The 13217-nt window shown below is 45.2% G+C and overlaps 1 protein-coding gene across 1 annotated transcript in view; it reads right to left on the reverse strand.

Moving 5' to 3' along the window:
- Window positions 1-813: 813 nt before the first annotated feature.
- Window positions 814-13217, reverse strand: part of DNAJA1 (DnaJ heat shock protein family (Hsp40) member A1) — a 49218-nt gene continuing 36814 nt past the window's right edge. The window contains exon 9 of the mRNA XM_073545263.1: window positions 814-2314. Within this exon, the coding sequence (XP_073401364.1) occupies window positions 2096-2314 (219 nt within the window). The 3' untranslated portion in view covers window positions 814-2095. The remainder of the gene's footprint in view (window positions 2315-13217) is intronic.

Consider the following 13217-nt stretch of genomic DNA (forward strand, 5'->3'; position numbering starts at 1 on the left):
TACTGTACATAGATGACAATTTACATTGTGCACATTTCTTAGGTTTTGTTTTGGCCTGTCCTATAATATAAGATGCAGGCAAGAGGAAAATTTGTGCCGATAAACCCCTGGATTCACCTAATTTGACACAAGGAACTAGGAAGGCTAGTGGTAGTTTCTTGTGCAGGCACTCCTGGCTGGTTGCGGTCATCTATCTTTGCTTCCCAAGCATGGACAATTTGAAGTGAGGAATTTGATTTATTCTCCTCCTGCTCAAATGACATCTGGATAATGAGAGAGCATGCTTGTGTCCTGAGTAAGTACGGCACGCTCAAAAAAAATGTTTCAGTCCCTGCAGCTGCATGTATTGCAGCTGTTCACCAGCTGCAACACGCAGCTGCTGGTACTTGAACTAATTTTTCAGGCATGCTAAAGACACTTAGCACATGAGCATGTTCGCTCATCACTACTTTCACTACTTCTAGACCCTAAATTGATCTTTCCATTTCCTGTCCTTGCTTTCCTGTAACAACTCTAAAAGGCTGAAGAGCCCTGTGCCATAAGGTGCTTTCCCCTCCAAAATGTTATCAGGAACACTTCTCACCCACTGAGACACTGCACCATTCTAGGCCATGCTCACCCTCTCCAGAGAGGACATATAGCTTTTGCACCCCAGGAATACAAGACAAACCCATGAAGTGTTGCCATTGCCATCACCAGAAGTGACATCCTGCGCTGCACCGAGCATGCATAACCTAAAGCAGACTGTCACTGTCCAAATATTAATGGATTTAAATGTATATGATGTCCATACTGTTAACACAAAATAGCACATTTATTCACTTGCCAGAACGTTTTATTTATTTTTTTAAATAAATGCACACTACTAGAACATGTGAAATGGCAAAATCAGTGAAATCAGAGGCTGTAGTTTTATTAATTAGAATTAAATAGGATGTCATTTTGACACATAAGTACTTGTGTCAACCATTTGAAGCATTTAAATAATCCGGTATGACATAACAACCAGTTCGTGAATCCAAAACCTCAGGGATGTTTGGTCAAGATGCATAAAGTTAAATATATTTATATGTCTATAAATTATGACCATGATAAAAAAAAAAAAAAAAAAATAAAAGTTGAATTCACATGTGCAAACTGAATTTAGTGAGACTTGAACCTATGTAGAAGATATCCGAAGAGATCATGGAGTTCAACGTGCCATTTACCCAAGCTTGGAAGACATGTACACACTACTAGTTAAAAATGTCTGGGGAAGAAAGGGGGGAGGCAGGCCACAATTTTCCACACACTTGTTATATGTCATTGCTGCAGGACCTACATCAATCATTCATGCAAGCTCTGCAGTCATTTATGTCACTAAGGTCAGAGATTGGCTACTTTAAGTGGTATATCCGGGACCTATTGGGCAAAGCGCAGTTCTTCCCATCCGTAGAGCAGTCACAGTCCACTCCTGCGGGCGATACAGCTGCCTATGCTGACGTGACTTTCGACATTTGATTGACAGCTGGCTCCCCCAGTTAGTGGGAAACAGGCTTTCAATCAGAATGAAGTTTGAAGTCCCACCTTGTCAAAGAAGCAGGAAAAGAGCACCTCAGCTCTGCTGACACAACCTTAGAGGAAGCAGAGTCCCCGGCAAGAGCAGTCACTGACCAGGGAAGAATGGCGCTGTGTAGAACAAGTACTTAAGCACATGTGTTTTTCATAGAGTGCCAGATATACCCTTTAAGGGTTGACCGTAGTTCATTGCAGCAGGATAGGAAGGGATTGCCATGGGGATATGACAGGCAAGTCATCTTGAGAAATCACAACCCTTTAACATTTCCTGCAATTTCTTACATTTTATATTAAAACAGATGAAGTATGCACTGGGTTACGAGTCTCCATGTACAATCACAAGTTCATCCAGGTTTCGGCACTGAAGCAGCCCTAAATCCACCTCTCAACAATGTCTTCTATGCATCTTCAGGACAGAAGTGAATGCCAGCACCAAGTGGCTCTCAAGCCCCCCCCCCCCAAAAAAAACCCACACATTTACATCTTTTCTCACTGGGTTGTTAGTGATACCAGAAAACTAAAACTTCATTGCCTTAATCTAAGAGGTTTGGCACTGAACACCACCTCTTGGGTGATCCTCGTCGTCATCATAAGCTTCTCCGTTGTAATGTGAACGCCTTTGCTGACCAGGATCAAATTCCATGAGCTCCACTTGCTCCATGTCTTCATTCTCTTCAATTACTTTTCTTGAAGGGAGAAGCTTTTCTAACAAAGGAAGTTTGTCTGCTGAAATGAAGCCACTGGAAGGGAAGTTAACCTGCAATAGAGCAGAAAAGTACAAATGTCTATTGCTTTAACAAAGGCATACACTTCCATAACTGATTTTCTTCAGTATTCATCATATAGCAAAATTATACCCCCCATGCCAGTACAGCTAAAGAACACAAGTGTCTGACCACACACACCTCATGGCACCATCGCAGCTACAGCCACAAAATTTGGCACAGTCACGTCTGTACCCCGAGAGTGTCCTAAGCTATGTTGTGAGGCGAAGTTTTAACCCCGCGCGTTCCAATTCACCAATTTTGCCCCCATCTACATAGTGGGGAAAAAAAAGTGTGTGTATTAAGCCCCGCCCCTCATTAGGACATAATGGTTGCCATGGCGACGCTGATGTCATCATAGGTTGCAAGCCCCGCTGCTCATGATGTCATAATGGTTGACTATGAGATGGAGGATGTGTGACGGGTATATGGGCATTGGACTATGGGATGGAGGCTATGTATGACGGGTATATGGGCACGGGACTATGAGATGAAGGATATGTATGACAGGTATAAGGGCATGGGACTATGGGATGGGGGATATGTATGATGGGTATATGGGCACAGGCCTATGGGATCGCGGATATGTATGATGGGTATATGGGCCTATGGGATGGAGGATAATTATAATTTGCTATAACTAACCACAGTTACTATGCCCGGGCAGCGCCGGACTCTTCAGCATAAAAAATTATATAACACACACACACACACACACACACACACACACACACACACACACACACATCACTGCATTTAGAAGACAGAGAGGGAGGAAGCCCCCACGACATCGTGAGGGGCTGACAGTTGCCATGGTGACCACATATCATGACTACATCCGGGTCACCAGAGCTAGCAAACTTGCTACACAAAGCTCGGAGCATGGTGTATCAAGCTTGTGTGTCAGTGCAGCACTGAGACGTTATAAAGCATAGCAATGCTGATGGATTGCCATGCTTTATAAGTGATCAAAGTGAAAGTCCCATTGAGGGACCAAGTAAAACAAAAAAATTAAAGAAATATTGTACGTATAAATTAATGGAAGTTTAAATAAAAAAGCCCTGCAAATAAAAATTGGAACTCTGAAGTCATCTTGTCCTGCAAAAAACAAGCTGCAATACAGCTCAATGGGAGGGTGGGGGGGGATATAGCTCTCAAAATAAAGCAATACAGAAATAAGTTATTTTCTATAAAATAGTTTGTGTAAAAGGGCCAAACTAAATAAATACATAATATCGTTGTAATCATACTGACCAGAAGAATGAATAAAGCTGCCCTATCAATTTTACCACACGTGGAATGTAATAAACCTTCAAGAGCAACTCCAAATCCCTCACATGACAGAAATATGGAAACATCAAAATATGGTGATGTGCAAAAAAAAAAAAAAAAAAAAAAAATGCATTTTTTTAGCGTGACCGCAGAAAAAAAAACAAAAAGAAAAAAAAAAAAAAAAAAAAAAAAACAATTCACCTGCTGTTTTGTTCATTCTGCCTCCCAGAGCGTTATGATATGTAAAAGGTTCCCAATAAAAGCTTCAACTCAATCCCCAAAAACCAGGTCTGTTATCTGTTAACAGAAATATAGGGGGCTTCCATGTTACTGGTGGCAAAAAAGGCTATGGAAACGCGCTATGGCTCTCACCTCCCCAAAAGAAATACAAGTTCTGTAATACCAAATCCAAATGCCCCCCTTCCCTTCTGAGCTCCAGTGTGCCTAAACCACATTTAGTATCCATGTTTGGCATTTTTGTAGCGATGAGAGCCCAGGCTGGTCGCTACAACAGCAGTTTGCGATTTTCACTCAGCAACATCCATTAATGCCAGTTTCTGAAAAACACCCATCGAGTCAAAGTGGTCATTAAACATGTAGATAATACTCCCTAAGGGGTATAATTTCCCCAAATAAGGGTAACTTAAGGGGGAGGGATTTTTGCTGTTCTAGCAATTAGGGGCTCTGTTTATGGAGTTAAATATTCTAGGAAAATCTGAGCTCTGAGAAGAGGAGAAATAGCTCTATGTCCCTCCAGAGAGTTGCCATATGGCCAAGCAGTACTGTACATCCACATATGGGGCATTTCTATGTTCATCAACTTACAAAAAATATATACAGAAAGGGTTGAGCAAAAACAGACTAAGATTTTTGATACAAATATCCCCTAGTCCATGGGCTTAACAAAAAACTGGGCTTCTAACATTGCTTGAGAAGAACAGATACGTTGTCGATAAAACCAATATGCCCAGAAGAAAAAAAAAAAAAAAAAAGAAGAAAGAAAAACGAGAAGGGAAGGGACAAGAAAAAAAATCTCAGTATATACAAAATTGATATGTAGTGCTGCACACCAATTACAATTTCACTCAACCGATGTGTAGAAAACCACCATGGTCACTTACCGGTTTTTCCGGAACCCATGACAGCACCACCTGAGAGAGGGATCCACCCCCTCCCCCGCTTCAGTTGGGTTACAGAGCACCGAGAGGACTTCCCGGTTAGTTACATGTTTAATCCAACACCACAACACTCAAAAAACACCCTACTAATTGTGCACACCCATATGGTGAAAAAATGGGGGGGGGGGGGGGGGTTTGGGGGAGGGGAGAATATACGGGTGCCGTCATGGGTTCCGGAAAAAACAGCTACCGGTAAGTAACCATGGTGGTTTTCCCTTCACCCATGACAGCACCACCTGAGAGATTTTTGGAGATACAAAACACCTTAGGGAGGGACCACCGCTTGCAGCACCCTTCTACCGAAGGTTAAGTCAGCAGAGGAGGATAGATTCAACCTATAGTGCTTTAAGAAGGTTGAAGGTGAGGCCCAGGTAGGGGCCTTACAAATCTGTTCAATCGATACCTCTGCTTTTTCAGCCCAGGAGGTCGCCACGGCTCTGGTGGAATGAGCCTTGATGCAGTCAGGAATCGGGATACCACTAGCTGTGTAGGCTACACTAATGGCCTCCCTAATCCATCTAGCAATAGTCCCTTTTGAAACCCCATAGCCTTTCCTGGCACCCTAAAAAGCTACGAATAGGGACTGGGACCTCCTCCACTGGCTAGTCATAGATATGTATTCTACGAGAGCTCTCTTAACATCCAGACTATGGAATTTTTCCTCCCCCAGATTTTCTAGGTTCTCGCAGAAAGATGGAAGGACAATTTCCTGGCCCCGATGGAAATCTGATGCTACTTTGGGAAGATAAGCGGGGTCTGTTCTTAACACTACCCTATCCTGAAAGACTTGCGTATAAGGTGGATTTACTGAGAGCCTGTAAGTCGCTTATCCTGCGGGCTGACGTGAGGGCCACTAACAGGATTGTTTTTAGGGTCAGAAACTTTAGGGGTAGCTGATGTAATGGCTCATACGGATCTTTTGTAAGGGCTTCTAGCACTAGGTTTAAATCCCAGGGGGCTATCCGGGGTATTGGGATAGGCCTAGCTCTATGGCAGGATTTAATAAATCTGGCTACCCACCTATTTGATGCCAGTTTGCAGTTGTAGAGCGCCCCTAGTTCAGACACCTGAACTTTAAGTGTGTTCACTGCTAACCCCATCTGCAACCCCGATTGTAAGAACTCCAGGATGGCATTAAATCGGGGGTTCTTTTCCTAACGGCCTACCTAAGAACTGCAGGAACTTATTCCATGTTCTGCCGTAGATGTTAGTCGTCACTGGTTTCCTACTCTTTAGCAGGGTGGCCACCAACCCAGGGGAGAACCCTCTATCCGTTAAAAGCGACCTTTCAAATTCCACGCCGTCAGATGGAATCCTTTGACCTGAGCGTGGAATATTGGACCTTGAGCTAGTAGGTCCGGGATTTCTGGCAGAACCCATGGATCGGAGAGGGACATCCTTCGTAGCAGAGCAAACCAGGGCCTTTTTGGCCAAAATGGAGCTATTAGAATCACAATGGCTTGATCGTTTCTGATTTTTCTGACAACTGTTGGGATCAGAGCCACTGGCGGGGGGGGGGGGGGGGGGAAACGCATAAGCCAGCCTGAAGTTCCACTGGATGTGCAACGAGTCCACTGCCCATGGTTTTTCTCTCGGGTTTAGAGAGCAGAACCTGTTTGCCTGTGTGCTTGTTGGCAAAGAGGTTTATCACCGGTTTCCCACCAAGGCCGAGTTATTTTTTGAAAAATGGACCGGTTTAGCACCCATTCCCCCTGCTTCAGGGTATTGCGACTCAGGAAGTCTGCCTCTGTTTTCTGCCCCTTTTATATGTAAGGCTGTCAAGGAGTGTAGGTGTTCCTCTGCTCTGCTCAGAATGTCTCTTGCTGCTTTCATTAAGGAGTGTGATCTTGTCCCTCCTTGGTGGTTGATGTATGCCACCGCTACCTTGTTGTCTGACATGATGCGTACATTTCGACCCTGGAGTAGCGGAATAAAATGACTTAGGGCCTTGCTCACTGCCCACAGTTCTCTCAGGTTGGAGGATGCTTCCTTTTCTTGACGCCTCCAGGAACCTTGACCTATGATGCCCCTTAGGTGTGCCCCCCACCTCGAAGAGCTTGCATCTTAAGATTATATCTGACGTCTGTCTGTCCCACGGTATTCCCAAGGTCAGATTTGTCTCGTCCAGCCACCAGTTTAGAGAGTCTCTGGTTTTTAAGGAAAGCTCCAGCTTTCCTTCTAAACGCCCTCTTAGCGATCTTTGTGCTGTTAGTATCTCCCACTGGAGTTGCCGGATGTGAAACTGAGCCCACCTGACCGCCGGAATACAGGATGTTAGGGTACCTAGCAGGGACATTGCTCTTCTTAATGTCATACATGGTTGGTTTTGGCCCGTCAAGGCCAGATTTTTCACCTTTTCCATTTTGGACTCTGGGAGCAGACACTCTTGCCTTTCTGAGTCTAGTATAAATCCTAGGAAGGTCTGTTTTTTAAGGGGTTGCAATTTTGATTTTTTGAAATTGACTATCCACCCTAATTCCTGCAAGGTGTTGATCACCCGGGTCAACTGCGCTGTACAGTGGTCCTCTGAGCTGCCCACTAAGAAAATCGTCCAGATATGGTATTATGACCGTGTTGTGAATCCGGAGAAAGGCTGTCACTTCCGCTATGACCTTGGTGAAAACTCTCGGGGCTATAGATATGCCAAACGGAAGAGCCCTGAACTGAAAGTGCCTTAGTATGCCTTGAATATAAAGTGCTACCCTCAAGTATTTCTGGTAATCTGGGTGGATAGGGATGTGATAATACGCATCCTTTAAATCGACTACGGCCATGAAGCAATCTTGGTGTAGCAGCTTCACCGCCGTACTTACTGATTCCATCTTGAAGGTCGAGTTCCTTATCCATAGATTGAGCAGTTTGAGATTTATGATTGTCCTGAATGTTTGATCGGGTTTTTTTTTTTTTTTTTAATCAGAAAAAGGGGTGAATAGAACCCCTTTCCTTCCTGTATGCGTGGTACCTCGGAGAGTACCCGCTTGTCTATCAGGCTCAGGATCTCTGTTTCTAAGGCCACCTGCTCTTCGGTCACCTTCCTGATGGGTGTGATGACGACCATGGGTTTTGGCTGACGAATAAAGGGAATTTTCAGGCCTTCCGTTAGGATGGTTAGGATCCAGGCGTTGGAGGAGATCTTCTCCCAAGCTTGGAAAAAAGAGTGCCAATCTCCCCCCCCCACTGGAATACTGGCGTCACTGTGGCGACTTTGAGGTGGAGGTGCCTCCACCAAACAAACCCCGATTCTTTTTTCTTTTATCCTCCCATCTTCTCCTGTCAGCGGGAGGACGCCTCCTATTGAATATCCCCCTCCGAAAGGGCCGTCTCCTCTGATCCATAGGGAATCTGGGGAAGCCTTTTTTCTTATCGCCTGCTTTCTCCAGTATATCGTCCAAGTTCTTGCCGAACAAGAATCGACCATCGCAGGGGAGAGAGCATAATTTGGCCTTGGACTGAAGGTCACCCGGACAGCCCTTAAGCCATAACGCGCATCTAGCAGCATTTGATAGTGACGCTGCCCTGGCTGTCATCCGCATAGAGTCCGCCGAGGCATTGGCCAAAAAAAGCTGCTGCCCCGTGCAAGAGATACATCTCCGATAAGATTTTCTCTTGGGACCCTTGAAGCCAGCTTTTCTTCTAACTGCTGCAGCCAGATCATGAGGGAGCGTGCCGTGCAAGTGCCCGCTATCGCCGGTTTTAGTCCTCCTGCTGTCGCTTCCCATGCGTGCCTCAAATATGAGTCCGCCTTCTTGTCTAGCGGGTCTCGAACCCCTACGTCTTCCAGGGGCAGGGCCGACCTTTTGGAGGACCTGGACACTGCTGCATTTATTTTGGGGATTTTGTCCCATATCTCCGCATCCTTATGATCAAAGGGATATCGTCTATTAGAGGTGGATGAAAGGGCCCCCGATTTTTCGGGCTTTCTCCACTCTCTCTCAATAAGTGCCTGGATTTTCTCGTTTACTGGAAAGGTTCGTTTTTTCCTCTCCTGAAGCCCCCCAAACATGACATCCTCTAGGGTTTTAGCCGCCTTTTGTTCCTGTAGGCCCATTGTAGTTCTAATGGCCTTTAGGAGGGAGTCTGTCTTCTACAGGGAAACATGGTTTACCCCCCATGTCGCTGTCTGAGGAGTCTAAGGAGGATGATTTTTATGCATCCGAGGGGGAACTAGGGGGATCCTTCCTGGGTTTTTTTCCCCTTTTTTCAATAGGGACTTAATTGAGCCTTCCATTTCTGACCTTAGGGCAGATTGGCTGCGAGACTAGGCGCTTCCTCCGCCATAGTCCGCTGAATGCACGCAGCACAGAGATCTTTTTGCCAATCTCTTGCTAGGGGAGATTTACATATAGCACAATCCCTATTGTTCTTCTTGCTTCCCGCTTTTCTGGGCCTTTTCTACAGGGTGAAGCATACCACAGAAGCCCCTATTAACATAATGCTAACATTCACGAAGATCACTCACCACCCGAAATCAAGGGTACCGGACTCTGAGGCTGCGTCGGAGCACGTGACCTGCGCTCTTTGGATCTTGAGGAGTCCCCCGACCTGCGGCTGGGGCGACTGCTGCTGGACTGGCTTCCATGCTTTCTGCCAGAGGGCCGAAGGGACGCTGAATGTTCCTGCTCTGACTCCATGTTGCACCGCCTGTTTGCTGCCGCCTCCTCTTTTTAAATAACACGCCTCCGCTCAGGTGAGCGTGTCTCTCCCCTCCCCCCTGTGACCGCCGGCCGACCGCTTCAGAAAGCTGGCCGGCGTCGCACCCGGTGCAATTATACCGTCGCCCTTCTGACGTCAGCCGGCGCACCCAGCATGCAACGCGCCGCTGACGTCAGCGGCCGGAATAAGCCAGCGTCTCTCCTCCGCTATGGGGATCGAGATGCGGCGTGCGCGAGGGGAGGGCGGCGCGGTGGGGGCTTCCCGCAGAGCCCGGGGATCCCACCGACGCCCGCACGAACCCGGAACCCTGGAGGGCCTGCGCATCCAGCACCCGACGGCCGATGCAGCAGGTGAGACACCTGTTCTTCCCGCGCCGGGACGGGGCTGGGTTCATCTTCTTTCCCATGACAGGTACCGCCGACAGTGGGGTTCCTTCCAGGACAGGAACCCAACTGTAGCGGGGGGGGGGGGGGGGAAGGTGCCGCCCCTTATGTCTCAGTAGGTTCCTGTCCTGGCGGGGCACATCCCCTCTCTCAGGTGGTGCAGTCATGGGTGAAGGGAAAAGAGTGATCTGGTCCTATAGATATCTTGGCCTAACTGAACACCTACCTAAATGCAGAGGTTGGCACCCTAAGAAATACGAGAAAGGCGCCTCCGCTTGTGCGTCGGCTGTCGCTATTCTCCTAGACCTTCCTATAAGACGCAAGATCAGAAGACGACATCCAGGTGGCCTGTATCCACTTGTTTAGTTGATCTTCATGGATGCAACAGAATGCTTTTTATACAATCAGATATAGGTGTTTAGAAAGCGTAAAGGGTCCATGCAGCCCAAGTTGCTTTACACCATTCATATTAGATAAATTGTATGATACAACCTGAAAGTCCCTACCCAAAGAGAAAAATCCACTAAAATATGGATATGCAATATATGATTAATCACAGCAAATATGTCCACTGATCCATCATGTTGCTACAGCAATACCATTTTTTGCACAAGGATAGTGATATCAAAATATCTGCTGACATCCACACAGAGGTGAACTAAAGCCTCAATCCTGGACTATAGACTCAAGCAGTATACCCTCAGAAAAAAAATCTGTAGACACCAGAGATGGATCACATATGATGTCAAGTTCACATACTGATGAATACATACAGTGGCTAAACACCACTATCGGTACCTTAGGCAGATATACAGATGCCCATCCATGCATATATGTGAAAACAAAATTTGTACTTATCTGACCATCAACTGCTGCAAAGCAATAGCCCACAAGTACATGATGGTATGATCACTCAGATGGAGTCCACACACTATTTTTCCTGTTTCAGTTTGTTATATCTGGCCTGATAAATTTACTGTTTTTTTTTGACTGGGCAGACAAGTTGTAGGTAAAACTAATCTATTCTTCTCAAGCATTTCTACATTCAGCAGAAATAGTGAGACACATTAATGCCATTTTTACCCATTTCCCAGTGTGAAAATGTAAAATCTGGGTCTAAAAGACTTGTGGTACTGTTTTCTTCTTCACTGCCAAGGGTATTAAATTCTGAGATACACCCGTGTTGTCAATGATCATTGCACCCCTAGGAGTTCATTGAGAGGTGTAATTTATAAAATGGGGTCACTTATGGGAGGGTGGGGGTTCTGTTTTGCCACCAAAAGGGGCTCTGCCAATTTGACATGGCCCCCACAAACCATAACATTAAAATCTGAACTCCAATATGGTGCTCCTTCCCTTCGGAACTTGGCATTACAGTGCTCACTGCACATCTAGACAAGTCTCAAGGGGTCTAGTCTTCAAAATGGAGTTGTGGGGGTATTTCCACCTGTTTAGGCACGACAGAGGCCCTACAAACGGGACATGGCGTCTGCTGATTCCAACAAGTTTTGAATTCAAAAAGTCAATTGTCGCCCCTTCCAAGTCTTGCACCCAAACAGTAGTCTCTCCCCCCCGACATATGGGGTAATGGTGTGCTCAGGAGAAATTGTACAACAAACTGGGGTTTAGTTTCTCCTGTTACCCTTATAAAATTAACAACCCCAGGCGTAATAGTACGCCAATGTCGAACACCCTCCCTTTGATGTAGGCTCCTTTTTATTGAAGGATTCCACAACATACGATATCCAACATAAAACATTACAATATAGAGTCAGAGTTATGATATCATGATTATGCCACTACATGTCCAATAACAAAACAAAAATTACAACGCAATATTCTTACACAGTACATTATACCATTCGTTGCATCTTTTAGCTTACAGGGTCTATTTAGGATCCATAAGCTCGTATCAGGTCGGATTATAGAAGATACACATTCTAAAATGCACATAAATCATAGATGGCATGGTCTAGAAGTGACACACATCATGGACCACATCTCGAAATCGAAGAGACCAAATCATTAGGAGCCAAGTGTGTCAAAGGGGAGTCAGACTACCTTTCCCAAATCCCATGGAACTTTTGGGGACATTTTCTGTTTTTATATAATATGTTCTCATAAGGAATTATGTCATTCACCAGTTTCTTCCATTGATTAATCGAAGGGGCTCACCCTCCCATCCATCTCAACACCACTGCCTTCCTAGCCATAAATAAAACCTCTTGAAGAAATATTCTATCATAATTAACCCACATCTCTTCATCCACAACACCCAGGAGACATAATTCAGGAGTGCATTCAATCGGTATTCCCATTATTCGTTCCAACGTATACATGACTTCACTCCAATACCTCCGTATACTACCACAGCTCCAGATAAGGTGCCAAAAATCCACCCCCGATTCCCCACATCTATGCTATTCATCCATTGCCCTTCTACCGAATTTATGAAGTCTGCTTGGGGTCAAATACGACTGGTGAAGGATATGCAATTGGATTAATTTGTTGTTTGCAGCTGGTGACACCATCGTATGTGCCTCTAGCGCATCATTCCACTGTTAATCAGCGATAGAAGGTATCAAGCGATGCCACTTACTTTCTACAACGAGCTGAGTGGATGCAATCTTAGAGTTCAATAAGAAGGTGTAGAGAGGAAATCATCCCCGTAGGTCCCCCAAGTGGATAATATTCCTATCAATGGGTATGTAGATATTCTCATTCTAGGAAACTGGAATTGATACATTATGGTGTGCCTCAGCTGCAGATATCTATAAAATTCTCTATAGGAAACTCCAGATCTCACATGAATTTGTTCAAACGATAATAAAATTTCATTTTCAAAAATCTAAGTTATTATTCCAATCTGTTTCCAAAAATTTGGATCTTGTAAGTTCTGAAGGTGTGGGTATTCTGGATTATCCCATATCTGAACATCCCCCATTTGACCAGTGAATTTCACAATACGCTTACTTTCCTGCCAAATTTGTTTCACTAATTTATGTGCAAATAATCCCTGGGGAGGTCTGTATGAACTTTCCAATATTGCCCACGGTGTATGTCCATCCAGAAAGTGCACGAGATGTGGCTCTGCATTACTGAGTCACGCTCCAATTAACCAGTGTTTTAAATGACGCAATTGACCAGCTAAGTAGTATAAATACAGCTCAGGGAGAGCATAACCACCCTGATTTTTGGGCCTCTGCAGGGATCCAATACTCAATCTAGATCTAGACAATTCCCATACAAATGTTGCCATCATACTATTTTTTTAAAGAAACCCTTAAGGACCCTTATTGATAGGAGCCCACATTTTTCTCAGCACATTTCAGCTGTTTTGAACTGCTGACATGTGCCCGGAACAGCCGCAGTAGGAATCCCAGGTGCTGGAAAGCTGCCCATTGATGATC

This window comes from Dendrobates tinctorius, unplaced genomic scaffold (assembly GCF_039654945.1).
Source record: "Dendrobates tinctorius isolate UK_male_01 unplaced genomic scaffold, ASM3965494v1 ptg000011l, whole genome shotgun sequence".
NCBI classification, from domain to species: domain Eukaryota; kingdom Metazoa; phylum Chordata; class Amphibia; order Anura; family Dendrobatidae; genus Dendrobates; species Dendrobates tinctorius.